General features: G+C 57.6%; 1 protein-coding gene across 1 annotated transcript; it reads right to left on the reverse strand.

Moving 5' to 3' along the window:
- Window positions 1-1,251: 1,251 nt before the first annotated feature.
- Window positions 1,252-13,726, reverse strand: GPR132 (G protein-coupled receptor 132). The gene is made up of 3 exons (XM_046647675.1): window positions 13,692-13,726; window positions 8,886-8,995; window positions 1,252-3,748 (listed from the first exon to the last, which is right to left on the reverse strand). The coding sequence occupies exons 2-3, from the start codon at window positions 8,890-8,892 to the stop codon at window positions 2,706-2,708; spliced, it is 1,050 nt and encodes a 349-aa protein (XP_046503631.1). The 5' UTR covers window positions 8,893-8,995; window positions 13,692-13,726; the 3' UTR covers window positions 1,252-2,705.
- Between the last annotated feature and the right edge of the window lie 485 nt (window positions 13,727-14,211).

Below are 14,211 nucleotides of genomic sequence, written 5' to 3' on the forward strand. Positions count from 1 at the left end.
GAGTGAATGAATGAGTGAGTGAATGAATGAGTGAGTGAATGAATGAGTGAGTGAGTGAGGGTGTGAATGAATGAGTGAAGGAGGGAGGGAGGGAGGGAGGGAGTGAACTAGTGAAGGAATGAGACAGTGAGTGAAGGCCACGCACAGGCTGCGTGGTCGGCTCTGGGCCCTGGGTCACCCCACCAGTAACCCGAGAACTTCCCATGAGCAACGTGAGTCAAATGAAAAATGGACTCGCCTGTGCTCAGTGACTGAGATCCAGTCAGGACTGACCGTGACCGGTCAGGGAGGGGAGCATGACCAGGAAGGCCGGACTCATGCAAGCAGCGCCTCTGGCTGAGGTGGGCCCTGGCTCCTGGGCTGGCCCTTGCCCACCACTTCCCCAGCTCCCCTTACCCTCAGCCTGCTGTCCCCTAGGGGCTCAGCCTCGCCCCCCGAGTACCTCCTCGAGACCCAGCACAGAGCCAGGCCCCTCTGTCTGGGGGCCTAGCATCCCTCCACTGCTCTGTGGACGTGCATTGGTGGGTCCTAAGTGCAGACAGCCTCATCACCCTGGTCACCGTGAGGCAGGCTCTGAGCTGCCCGAGGAGAGAGGGCAGAAGGTGGTGCCCCGCGGCACAGCATATGGGGTCCAGACCCCCACAGACCCAGCAGTGCCAGCGCCGGGCATCCAGACGGCCCCTGGATCCCAGCATGGGGCTTTGAGACAGAAGCAGAGACACAGAGACAGGCGGTGGAGGAGGCTGTGTGAAGACGAGGCAGAGAGGGCAGTGGTGCGGCCACAAGCCAACGAAGGCCCAGGATGCTGCCGGTGCACCGGGGCGGAGGGAGGCCTGGAGCCACTCTTCCTCAGAGCCCCGGGGACTGCCCCCGCCCCCACCGTGCTCTGCGACTTCCAGCCCCAGAACCGAGAGAGGATCATCTTTGTTTTAAGCCATGTGGTGTGAGGTGATTAGTTCCAACAGCCCCGGAAGCCAGCACAGCAGATACCGTGGAAGCCTCGAGTGCCCGATGGCTGTCTTTGCCCTCCTCCCAGCCCTGAGTATTCCAGACTGTTCCCAGAATCCGCAGCCCATCCCTGTGAGAGCCCAGGGTGCCCGCCCCTCTCATGGGCCTGGGCCTCCAAGAGAGCCCCAGAGGGAAGCATTTACCTGGAAAGGGAAAATGACATTATTCCATTTAAAAAGGAAGTTAGGACTGACGTGTATTTTTGCCTTTTTATTTCTAAACTTATTTTCTCAATGTCTCTCACAGTGAAGAAGGACAGTCGACAGCAGCCGTACAGAAATGAGAACATAATTCAGCACTACGGCCCAGCAGAGCTTCCACGGCAAAGGGACGCTGCACTGTGTGTCACGGGTGCCAGGCCCTCCACGCCCCAGGGGGCCTGCTGAGCTCGCTGGTTCGCTGGTTCACAGCGCTGTGCTGGGGGTAGGGGTGAAGTGCTTGAGGCAGAGGTAGTGGGCCAGCACCTGACGCTGACTCGGTGAGGTAGGTGTCGTTGGCCTTGCTACAGACGGGGAAACTGAGGCAGCGACACGACCTGGCCTAGATGAGGCTTGTCAGGGGCAGAGCCAGGATCTGACTCTGAGCTGTGTGGTTTGCAGGGCACCCACTTTCTCTCGGCCACACGGCAGACCCAGTTCCGGGCTCCATCCGGGCCCCATACGCACCTTAGTGAGGGGCTGGAGGCGGAGGGGCCGTCACCTGCCTGCTCCCAGTTCGCTCTGTCCCGAACCCTCGGCTGGCCTCTCCCCTGACAACGAAGCCAGAAGGCGTTGATGTGAAGGACTTCCAACCATCCTCTGAGCCTCGTCAGCAGGTGTGCCGCCTTCCTGGGGAGCCCAGCAATGTTTCTAGCTGACGGGTGCTCCTGACATGAGCTCCTGGGGCTCCATGCTGAGGACACGTGGGCTGCCCTGCTGGGAGCCAGAGCAGCTGGCAGACTTCCCCGCAGCTGCCGCAAGGGGTCCGAAGCAGCCTACAGCGTCAGACCTGCTCAGCACAGAGCCAGCCCCAGCCGAGGGCCCTCAGGGCTGGGCTCCTGCCCCCGCCTGCATCCTGGCTGTCCCACAGTGGCTGGGCACTGTGCAAAGATGCACAGTTTGCACACATGTGCTGAGGCAGAAGCACGAAGGCCCCACAATGTACTGTCACCATCATCCAATCAACGCTGGCAGAAAAGCACAGAAAATAAAGTCATCACCATGGATGCTGACCGGGCCCCCAGCCCGTGCACGGCATGTGCCAGCTGCCGGCAGTACCAGGCAGGCACGTGGCCTCTGCCAGCAGCCCTGCTGTTTGCTAATGGCCGAGAGATCCAGCCAGAACAAGCCACGTATGAAGAAGCCCCTCGCCTGCTGCCAGCTCCCCGGGCTCCCTGCAGCCGGAAGCATCACCTGACTCTGGGCGTGCCGCCACCTTCCACGTGGGGCTTCTGCACCCAGTGGGAGAGCCTAGCGGATTGGGACCTCCAAGGGGCAGAGGCTCCCGCAGGGTGTGGCTCCAGGAGTGAGCAATCGATGGCGTGTCTTCCCGAGGGGCTGCACAACCAGCACCACAGACCCCAGCTGGTGGGCTCAGTGGGGGGGCCAGGCAGCAGGCCCCCAGGCTCCTGCACCGGCCATCCCACCCTGCAGCACACTGGGCTCAGCAGGAGTGTTTGTTCAGCCTCTCCAGGGCACACAGTGAGCCCCATGTGCCAGCTATGACTCTGGCGCATGGACAGGCCTCGGGGACATGTGGCCATTTGCGAGTGACATGGGCAATTGCACCTCCTCTGAGTCCTTCGAGCAGGTGACATCCGTCTTTGTGGACCACTTTTTCCACACCTTGTGAATTCCAAATGCTTCTTGCCGTGAACGGCTGGCCAGCACATAGATGATGGGGTCGGCCACGCTGTTCACCGTGGACAGGCAGAGGAACACCACAGAGACCGTGTACAGGCTGCCTTCGAAGGCACACACGGAGACCACGTCTCCTTGGTAGTAGGAGAAGGCGATGGCTTTGATGAGGAGCACCACGTGGTAGGGGGCGAAGCAGACCAGGAAGATGACCACGACTGCGGTGGCCAAGTTCTTCACCTTGGCCTTCCGGGCGGCGCTCAGGCCCACGCTCAGCTTGACGCTCCTGAAGATCCGCTGGTTGGTGAAGGCAATGATGGCGAGAGGGATGGCGAAGCCGACGGTGAACCGTGAGTAGTAGTAGCTGGCGATCTTGCTGGTCATCGGCAGCGTCTCGAAGCAGGTGTCCTTCTCTTCCATTTGGAACACTGGGTAGTGGACAAGCCCGACAAGAACAAAGACGGACACGGAGATGAGGATGGCAGTCTTCTGCTGGCGGTGGCCCCGGCTCTCCAGAGCGTACACCACCGCCATGAAGCGGTCGCAGGAGATGCAGCACAGGAAGAGGATGCTGACGTACAGGTTGCAGAAAAAGATGTAGCCAGTCACCTTGCAGGCCCACAGGCCCAGGGTCCAGCGGTGCTGTTTCCAGATGTAGAGGATCCAGAGCGGCAGGGTGCTGATGTACAGCAGCTCGCACAGCGCCAGGCAGAACAGGTAGACGGCCAGCACGTTGCCCTGGAGCGCCTGCAGCAGCGTCAGCCACGCCGTCAGGCAGTTGGCCGGCAGGCCCAGCGCACACACGGCGCCGTACACCACCACCAGGAACACTCTGCTCTCCTCGAAGGACACGTTGCAGTTGGAGGAAGCTATGCCAGGAGACAGGGTCATTGGGGTGGCGTTTCCTGTGGGACAGAGACAAGTGTGAGGATGGGTGTGGCTGGGAACCACGTGGAAGAGACTTTACAGTTCTAAGAAAGGATAAGACTCGTGGTAACTCCCGACTAGACCCACCGGGGATTTAAAAATTCCAAAGGAGTTTCTTAAAGTGATCCTCAGATCATTGATCGCCAACCTGACGGCATCACGGACAGAGAACACAGGCTGTGCAGAACCAAGTCCTTGCCACTCACTGAGGTCGTTTTGCAGAAGTGTTGTTGGTCTGCTCGAAAAGTAAGTTTACTCTCCAACTGCTGAGCAAGTGCTCTTCTGAGCCCGTTCTCGACAGAATCCAGGCTTGGGTGCTGCCCCTACCCTCTGCCAGCAGCTGCCACGCTTCCACCCCACCCCTTCCCCCGGCTTGGGCACAATCTCCTCCTGATCTGTCCCACTTTTCTGCCTCCTCCGAGTACCAATTACTGAAAAGGATGATTCACAGCCCCTGTTGTGATGGTGGATTTTTGTCCACTTCTTGCAGTTCTCTCGAGGTTTGCTTTATATATTTGAAGCTCTTGTTAATTGGCACATATGAATTTAAAACAATTCTGTTTTCTTGGTGAGTTGGCCTCTGTATCATTATGTCACGGTGCTCTTATCTCTGTGGTAGACAGAATACTGGCTCCCCAAAGATGCCCACATCCTAACCCCGGAACCTGTGAGTACGGTAGTTTGTCCGGCTTATGTGCAGTTCTGGTTACACAGCAAAGGGGGGTTAAGATTGCAGACGGAATTAAGTTGGTTAATCAGCTGACAATAGTAAAAGAGGGGGATTATCATGGATTATCTGGGCCGGCCCAGTGTAGTCACAGGGTCCTTGAACGCAGAAGAAGGAGAAAGAAAGGAGGTGGGGTGATGGGATGTGAGAACAGCTGGACCAGCCACTGGCGGCTTTGAGGATGGAGGGCGGGGCCACTGGCCAAGGGGTGTGCAGCCTCTAGAAGCTGGAAAAGGCAGGAAGTGGATTCTCTCCTGGAGCCTCCAGCCAGAACCAGCCCTGCGACACCTCGATTTTAGCCCTTTCACACTTCTGATCCCCAGAACAACAGATGATAAGTTTGCATTTTGAAGCCTCTAAGTTTGTAGTAATTTGTTACAACAATAGGAAAGTAATATAATTTCTCATAATGCTTTTAATACAAAGTCTTTTAGGGGCTGGCCCAGTGGCACAGCGGTTTAGTGCGCACGTTCCACTTCAGCGGCCCGTGGTTTGCTCGTTCGAATCCCAGGTGCAGACACAGCACTGCTCGGCATGCCATGCTGTGGTAGACATCCCACATATAAAGCAGAGGAAGATGGGCGCAGATGTTAGCTCAGGGCCAGTCTTCCTCAGCAGAAAGAGGAGGATTGGCAGCAGATGTTAGCTCAGGGCTGATCTTCCTCAATAGATTGATTAATTAATTAAAGTCTTTTGTCTGTTATTTAATATGAAATATCAGCTTTCTTTTGATGACTAACTTTTTGGCATGTTTTTCCAACCTTCTGCTTTCAACCTATCTGTCTCCTTCTGTTTTAGACATGACACTTATAACACACTTGTGGCTGGATTTAAAAATCTAAGACTCTTGCATTCAGTCCATCTGTATTTATAATATTATTGACATATTTTGTTTTCTCGTTTTATGCTTTCATTTGCTTTTTTCTGTTTGTTTTATTCCCCTTTTGCCTTCTGTTACAAGCTGAATTGTGTTCCTCCAAAAAGACATGTTGGAGTCCTGACCCCCAGGACTCAGAATGTGACCTTCTTTGGAGATGAGGTCTTTGGAGAGATGATCAAGTTAAAGTTAGGTCACTAGGGTAGGTCGCAATCCTCTGTGACTGTGTCCTTATAAAAAGGGGACATTTGGACACTGGGAGAAGACGGCCGTCCACACACCAGGGAGAGGGGCCTGGGACAGGGCCCTTCCTCACGGCCTCAGAGGGACCTGGCCTGCAGATGCCTCGGCCTCCGACGTCCAGCCTCCAGAGCTGGAGAGAATCCACGTCTGCTGTTTAACCCCCGCGTCTGTGGTGCTTTGTCACAGGGACCAAGCAAACCGACACATCTTCATTTGGATTTCTTGAGTTTACTTATTTATTTGCTGTTGTTGAGGAAGATTCACCCTGAGCTAACATCTGTTGCCATTCTTCCTCTTTTGTTATGTGTGCCGCCACCACAGCATGGCCACTCACAGACAAGTGGTATAGGTCTGCGCCCAAGAACCAAACTCAGGCCACCGAAGGAGGCCACACGGAAGGAACTTAACCACTAGGCGCCCAGGGCTGGCCCTCTTGCATTTATTTTTAAATTCTGTTGTCCCCCCATCTATGGACTTGGAAATTATTGTCTATTTTAATCTTTTAGAGATTACCCTGGAAATTTTAATGTGTATATTTAATAGCGTCTAAAGTTAATCAAACCTTCACCCTCTTGAATTTTCGAGAACCCTCAGAACTGTGATCCTACTGGCCCTCGGCCGCTGTGTGTGGCTCTGGCGCAGTCATTTTAGTTGTGTGGGGTTTGGTCCTGGTTTTCAACCCCACGTGTCAGGTGTTGCGTGATTTCACACCGCTCATCCCTGTTTACGACCAGTCACACGCCAGCCCATCTTCTCCACGCTGCCTTCTTGTGTCTCCAGCTGTCCCGAGACGCCCCACCCCCCGTCCTTCCCTGAGGAGGAGAATTTACAAATTCTGAGAACAAGAGCCCGTTGTACAAACCCTCCCAAATTATGTTCATCGAAACGCCTTTTTACCCCAATTCTAGAAGACAGCTCCCAGGGGATCCGCTTCAGCTTGAGTGCAGGGAAGACTTTGTTCTTTAGTCTCCTGGCTTCTAACGCAGCGAACTCAGCGCCCAGCTGCCAGCAGGGTCCACGGTGCCCTCTCTAGCCACAGCGGCCACCAGCGGGGAGCCCATGATCTGGCTGCAGGAGTGGACAGCAGGCTGGATGCGCCTGATGTGGCCACGGTGACCTCATGGAAGGGGCCATTGCTTCTCCATCCTGGTGACCCCTGAGTCCTGGAAGGCACTGTTGTTACTTACATTCTGGGCATGATGATCCCTTGACCTCTCCATATGGATGTCCAACCAGCAAGGAAAACTCGGCATGTCCCAAATGCCGACATCACCTTGGTGTCCCAGCCAGCTGTCCAGGGCTCCCATGGCCGGGCACGCTGCCTCCCAGGGATCCCAGCTGCCAACGTCCACAGCACAGTCACCAGCCGCGCCCCCGGCAGGGCGATTTGTTGCAGAATTAGACAGGGACAGTGACAGAGAGCGTTGCTTGTTTCCTCAGCTGAGGCTCGTCACAAAGTAAGCAAGTAGCTGGTACCCAGGGCCCCGGAGCTGCTCGGCCCCAAGCCAGGATCCTGCTGCCCTGTCTCGCCTCTCACTGTTTCTCCCAATTTTGTTTCCCCAACTTCTTTATTCTGGTAAAATATATATAATACAAAATTCACCATTTTAACCATTTTAAGTGTCCAGTTCAGGGGCATTAAGTCCATTCACACTGTTGTGCAGCCATCACCACCATCCGTCTCCAGAACTTTTCATCTTCCCAAACTGAGACTCTGTCCCCAGGAAGCACTGACTCTGCCTCCCCTCCCCCAGCCCCTGCCCGCTCCGTCCTGCTCTCTGTCTCTGACTTTGACTGCTCGGGGGCTCTTATGTGAGTGGAGTCACACAGGGCTTGTCCTTTTGTGACTAGTTTATTTCACTGAGCATGACGTCCTCAAGCTTCATCCATGTTGTAGCGTGTGCCAGGATTTCCTTCCTTTTTAAGGCTGAATAATACTCCACTGTGTGGATGGGCCCCAGTTTGTTTATCTGTCTGTCCATCCATGGACGCTTGGGTTTTCCGCCTTTCGGCTACTGTGAATCAAGCAGCCATGAACACGGGTGTGCAGATGGCTCTTCAGGATCCTGCTTTCAGTTCTTCTGGGTATGCACTCGAAAGTGGAGTTGCTGGATCGTATGGTAATTCTATTTTTAACCTTTTGAGGAGCCGCCACCCTGTTCTCCACAGCAGCTGCACCGTGTTACGTTCCCACCACAACCTCGCCAACACTTGGTATTTTGTTTTCGATAGCAGCCATCCCAACGGATGTGAGGGGGCCACGCTGCCTCCTGACATTCTGGGACGCGTGCCGCCACCTCCACTTGTAGGTGGAGGGGTCGAGGTGCAGGGGCATGAGCGAGTGGACCAGATCCGGTTGCCAGTTCTTTGTACAAGTGATGGGGCTGCAGCTAGTGGCTGGAGTCAAGGTGAGGGGCACCAGGCCCCAGTGGGCGGCTCTCAGGTGGGAGCTATCCCCACCTGGGTGGCTCTTCCCCCTTGCCGTGCGAGGTCTCCATGGAGCTGCCCCACCCCCTGGCCCCAGCCCTGCCCTACCTCCCTCTCAGTGCAACCCTGTCCTGCCACGGCTCCCCAGTGGTCACACACCCGGGGTCAGAGCTTGAGGGGGAGGCACACGTGAGGCCTGTGGGCCCCTCCCTGCCCCCTGCCACTCCACCAACACTACCCACCCCTGTGGTGTGGCTACTGGACTCTTAATGTAGTTCATTCCCAAGCCACCTGCTCGGGGGCCACCTAGCAGGACACTCGGTGTCCCGGCTTCACCTTCCCACACCCAGTCCCACCTCCATGCCCAATCTGTGCCCAGCCCGGTGCACAGGCGAGAGCCTGCCCGGCCCCCACCCGTGTACCCAGTGGACCCTGAGCTCCTGGGAGGAGAGCCTCCCTGGGGTGGGGGCCGAGGAGCACCCTGGAGACGGGGGAGGCCCCCATGGGGCACCTGTGACTGCTCTGTGGCTCGGCACTGGGTCTCTCACGAGATACGGGCATGACATGAGGCCCAGAGGACACAGGAGCCTGTGGGCCTCCTCTCAGCCCCAGGCCTGGGTTTTTCTCGCACTTCAAGGGAGTAAGAAAGGGGCACTTCCCTCTGTCTCGATGGAGAACCTCTGGCTTTCTTGTCTCTGAGTTAGTTCTTATTTCGATAAACCTATTCTTGCATGCTAATTTTTGATGTACTCATCCCAGTTATGAGATGAAGCACACGGTAGCCAAGCTCTCCCAGGCCCCTCCGGAACGCCTAAAGTCAAGGGAGTCACGCGGCTCTCACCAAGCATCTTCGCGGGTCCGGTTTCAGGCAGCCCTGCAGTAAGCTCTCCAGCACCCGTCCGGAGTCTTGTCCGTCCCACTGAGAGGTTTACTCCAAGAGTTTAAAAGGACCTGAAGGAAGAGCAGATAGAAATTGCTTTACAGACATCAGATTAAATCACCAATGAAGTCATTCGACAAATGGTTAGTAAGCATTTACTATGCACTGAGTCTTGTATTTATCCTGTGGGAGACACCAGCAGGTCCTTAATATATAAAGAACTCCTGCAGATCAACAAAAGAAGTGTCAAAGCCAATGAGCAGATAATTCACAGAAGAAATAGAAATGGCTCCTAAAAACCTGAAAAAGGCTCAGCTGCACTTATAATCAAAGAAATGCAAACACAAACATCCAAATGATAGTCTCTTTTTGCCAAATAGGTTGGCAAAAATACGGAACTTTAATTCTCGGTGTCGGTGAGAGTGTGAGGCCGTGGGCACCCTTTACTGTGCTGACGGACCATAAACTGGCACAAATGTTTCAGAGCACAGTTTTGCAATCTATTTCCAATAATCTTCAATGTGCTTAACTTTTGATCTGGTAAAATAGGAACTTTTCCTGTTGAAATAATTACCCCAGATGTGAAGCAAATGTGACCTAAAAGCATGTCACAGCACCTTGCCCCACGTGAAAGGGACTGGGACCTCCAGGAGAGTGCCCACGATGCCCTCAGTGCACGGAGCAGGGGCAGGTCTGAAGGCGCCACGGATGGGGGTGGCATCCAGGATGCCTTATCTCTCCGCTTCTTTCCCCAACCAGAGGTGCCACTAAAACAGGCTCCATCCTGATCAGCCAGAGACGGTCTGAGGGGAGGTGATCCCTCTAAACCCGTCCTCAGATGGGGTGGATGGCACACTCAGAGCCCCAAGGGGCTGCTGCTGCCACTCTGCTCTGTGAGGCAGGCCCGGGTGTCTGTGGGTCCCGCAGGAGGAGGGAGCGGGGCTGGACCCAGAGGGGTTACACACTGCCTCTGGTCCGCCTGCCTGGTGCCGGCCCAGCCCCCACCCCGCTGCCTGGTCATGGGGAGGCAGCGGCTGCATCGGCTTCCTGGGCCCGCTGGCCGCGCTGCCAGGAGATTCATCTCACAGAGCTCCTTCTACAAGCGTGTTTCTATGAGCTGGAAATAACAGGAAGCCAAGATGTTTACACCTGAAACTTCAGAGAATTCACTGACTCTTTGAATTTTTTAAAATACCCACAAAGATGAGAAACAGAAGCAAGAAGGAACCAGGAAACCATCTCCAACTGATGCTGACCTTTTGAGATGGACATCCCCTGGGGGCCGGCAGGCGTGGGCCTGGAGGTTACGCCCCGCCTGTCTCACCCCGGGGTCTCAGGTCAGCCCCCGAAAGTGGGGAAGGAGGCCCCGGGCGCTGTGGCTGAGGAGGTCTCCCTCGCGTAGGACTCTGCCCTCAAGGATACGGTCCAAGGCACTCCCGGCCGTGGCCCTGTGGGGCTCATGTGGCGCCTGGGTCTGTGGCCCAGCGAGAGATGCAGACCCCCGAAACAGAGACCCGCCTGGCTCACGGGTGAGGGGGGTGACCCCAACTAAGGGGTCCCGGGAGGGCAGATGTTCAGCTGGTGAGGTGGCTGCCTGGGCTGGGGCCTCCAAGGGAGGGGCTGCTGGGATGGTGGCCCACGTGGAACAGTCCTGGGAGGTGAGGCACCAGCCTCAGCCCCGGCCAGATTCCTTCATCCCCATGAGGCTGAGCTGCCTGGGAATGGCTCCTGGCAGCCCCCTGCCTTCACAGTAACTCCCAGAGCTTTCTGGAAAGCTGGGAGGATGAGCCTCCGAGAGGGGCTGTACGGCCTGCTCTTCCCCGATGTCGACAGGAGCAGAGGAGCGTTGTGTCTCTAGAAGCCACTTCTGCAAAAGCCAGAGGAAGTGGTGGAAATGCTCGCCCCCCTCCAAGACGAGGTCTGCAGGCAGGGCGGCCCTCTCACGGCGCTGCTCCTCTGAGGCCCCAGACCCTGCACTTGGAGAGCAGACTGACCAGGGCTGAGGCAGGGAGTCCTGGGGCAGGCTGATCCGCCCCACCTGCCCTGTGCGGCCGTGTAGTGCAAGGCGCCGGTGGCCAGATCCAGGGCCACGTTCCCATCTGTCAGGTTCTGACGGTCTGGCTGGACAGATCAGGGGTGGGGGGCCACGTTGAAAGAACCGGCGGGCCCAGTATGAGGCCCAGGTGGAACAGCCAGGTGCTGGGGCGTCCTAAGAGAGCGACTCACAGCCCTCCAGGACATCCTGGCCCCTCTGTGCCACTCCTGCCCCTCCGTCCACTGCCTGGACCCACCTTCCAGCCACCCGGCCTTTCACTCCTCAGAGCTCGTCCCATCCCTGGGCCTTGTCCAGGCCAGTCTCTGCCTGACGGGCATGTGGCTTCAGGTCTCAGGCCCCAGGCCTGCTCCCAGGGTCTTCCCAGACCTGGTGACCCCTCGCCCGCCCCCTCCTGCTCCCCGCTGTCACCACTTCCACTTTCTGCTTCCTCTCCACGCTCCCCATGTGTCTCCCCGACCCCTCGAGGTGAGCAAGACATGTAGGGGGCCTGGGCCTCACGCCTGCCCAACCTCAGAGGGTCCTCATGTCGTCCTTGGTCAGCAGCTAGGACCCTGGGCAGCCTAACCCTGGGTGAGGAATGGGAGCATGGACCACGGCGTCCAGCCTGGCCGCGATGGCTGTGGACAGAGCATCCGTGTCCAGAGGAGTGGGCTGCCCACCCCCGGGCCCAGGCTCTTCCTCTTGCTCTTTTGGCCTCCAGCGGGGCTGGGTGTTGGTGGGAGGCCCAGGGCCTGGAGGACTGGCTCCTCCATTGCTCAGCACCAGCCCTGCGCCCACCCTTCCTGGCAGCCCACAGCAACCTACTCTTTTCTCTCATCACCCCGTAGCCCAGCCCACCTCTGGGGACCCACAGAGGAGGTCTTGCTGTGGGATCGGTGAAGTGTTGGACCCGTGGGACTAGCCCTGTGCAGACACAGGGCCTGACTCCAGGCCAGACCTTGGCCTCGGGGAAGGGCCAAGTCCGCCATGCCCACAATGCCAGCCTGGGGCTGGGGGACGTGGGGGTCTCCATCCTTGGTCTGTGCCCTGGGGGAACTACAACAGGCTGGGCGCCCGGTCACTGCCCACCCACAGTGGTCCTGCTCGTCTGGACACAATGTCATGATGAGGCCACTTGGATGACCTGAGTCGCAAGGCCACAGGGTGGGCAGGCCCCGGTCAGCCCGAAGCCCCATCACACCTGCCCTGGGTCTTCTACCCTCCCTGCCCGACCAGCCCTGCCGTCCCCTCCCGGCTCCTCACAGCTCCAGCCCGCCTTTCCCGTGCCACTGCCACCACCCCCAGCATGCTCACTTAGGGCTACTTTGCCGTTTATTATCAACACAATGGTACTTGGACAAGCCCATTTTCCGGATGAGAGAGTCACTACGTTCCGGATGGACACTCACATGACATGACAAAGACTCATCTCCCTGGCGCTTCCCCCAGGAGCCCGGGGTCCTGTGTTTGCGCTGTGTCCCTCCAGTCTTTTAAAATATAATTTTTACCTTTTTACTGCGGAACTTTTCAAGCGGATGCAGAAGCGCAGACAACGAAGCCTTGAGCATCCCCCACACGCACAAGCTTCCACCTGCCCCGTTTCACTTGCCATTTCCAAGGGCGGTTCCCCATCCTGGCGCACACTATGAAGACCCGCTTCCTCAGCCTGGGCGAGCCCCTCTCGCGGCTTGGCTGTAATTTCTGTAACCGTTTCACCGTCACTGGACATTTCGAGTTATTTCCCATCTCTCACTCCCACGACCCGAATCTCTGCCTCAGTTTCTGTCTTTGTGTTCAGGGTGAACTCTGGGAGGGACTGGCTAAGTTACCAGCCCCAACAACACACCCACCTGTGCTCTCAGCAGGCGGTCCCCCACCTCCATCTCACCCCCTCCCAGTATGGGGAATCCATTTCTGTTTCTCCCCTTCTGGTAGATTTTTTTTAAACGCATTTGTATTTCTCTAACTGCTGCTGAGGTGGAACCCCCCGTGTCAGCCGGTTCTTGCTTGTCCTCTCCCTGCTTCCCCCAGGGTGTCCCTGCCCTCCCCCCTGCACCTGGCAGACCTAAGCATCATCTTATCCCTGTCCTGTGCACAGAGACGAACTGCCCAGCCCAGCACCCCGTCCTCAGCAGCCAGCCCCCCACCGTACGTGGCAGACCTTTGTGGAACATCCACTATGCCAGGCGCATCTCTGAACACCGTCCTAGGAGGCCCACGAGCTGTCTGGCCCCAAGACCATGCCTGGGACCCAGCAGAAACCCCACGCTGTCTCCATCCTGCCCCACGTGCCCCTCGGCCCAGGCAGCCCCGGAGGCAAGGGAGCCAGACGCTTTATATGCCACCTCCTACCCAACACCCCGAGAATCAGCAACAACCACATGGCACCCAGGAAGCTCCCCAGAGCCTGGGAAGAGGCGGGGAGATGTCCTAGGGACGAGCCCGTCCCTGAGCTCCCACTTCCCAGCCCCCGGGCCAGCAGAAGAACATCCCAGGGTAGAAGAGTCTCTGAAGGACCAAGAGGAGACATTGTCCCTCTGCCCCAGCTCCTCTCCCCCGCATCCTCCTGCCTCACCACCCATTTGTCAGCACCGGTGCCTGTGGCTTCCCTCTTGGTGAAGGACCGGGTTAAGACCCTCAACAAAGCCCCTACCTTTATACCAACAAATCAGACCCCCACCCGCCGGGGGCTCCCTGTGACGGCTCCCGAGCGCGAGGAGCCGGGGACTTACCCAGGCCACCCCGCTCCGGCATGCCTCGAGCTCCCCTCCCTGCAGGGGCAGCTGAGAACTTCCAGGAAGTTGCAGAGTCCCAGGGTGACAGCAGCACGGAAACTCCCCTAACCACACATAGGGCAAGCCCTGCAGTTGGTCAACCTGGGCCACTGCTGTCTCGCTGGCGCCCCGTCACTTTCCTAGGGGTAGATGTCACGAAACCGGACCAAACCCACTTCTCTTCATGGCTCCCACAACACCGTGAGACAGGCCGTGCCTTCTGCATTCGCTCGGGACCTTCTCAGTGGCTCGGGCCAGCTGAAGTGAGCAGCTGGTGCCTGGAGTCCCCAGCTGGCCACCGCAGCACATGCAGCGGTGGGACCACCGAAACAGGCTCCAGCTCCCGGGCTCGGGCTGGGCTGCACTCCTTGCGGGCAGGGTGCGCGGAGCCTGGCGGCCCCCAAGAGGCCTCGCCCTCCCAGAGCACCCACGGGGCGCCAGCCCAGCACTGCCCACGGTGGCCCCAGGACAGCACCTG

The sequence above is a fragment of the Equus quagga genome, chromosome 20 (assembly GCF_021613505.1).
Source record: "Equus quagga isolate Etosha38 chromosome 20, UCLA_HA_Equagga_1.0, whole genome shotgun sequence".
In the NCBI taxonomy this organism is placed as follows: Eukaryota; Metazoa; Chordata; class Mammalia; order Perissodactyla; family Equidae; genus Equus; species Equus quagga.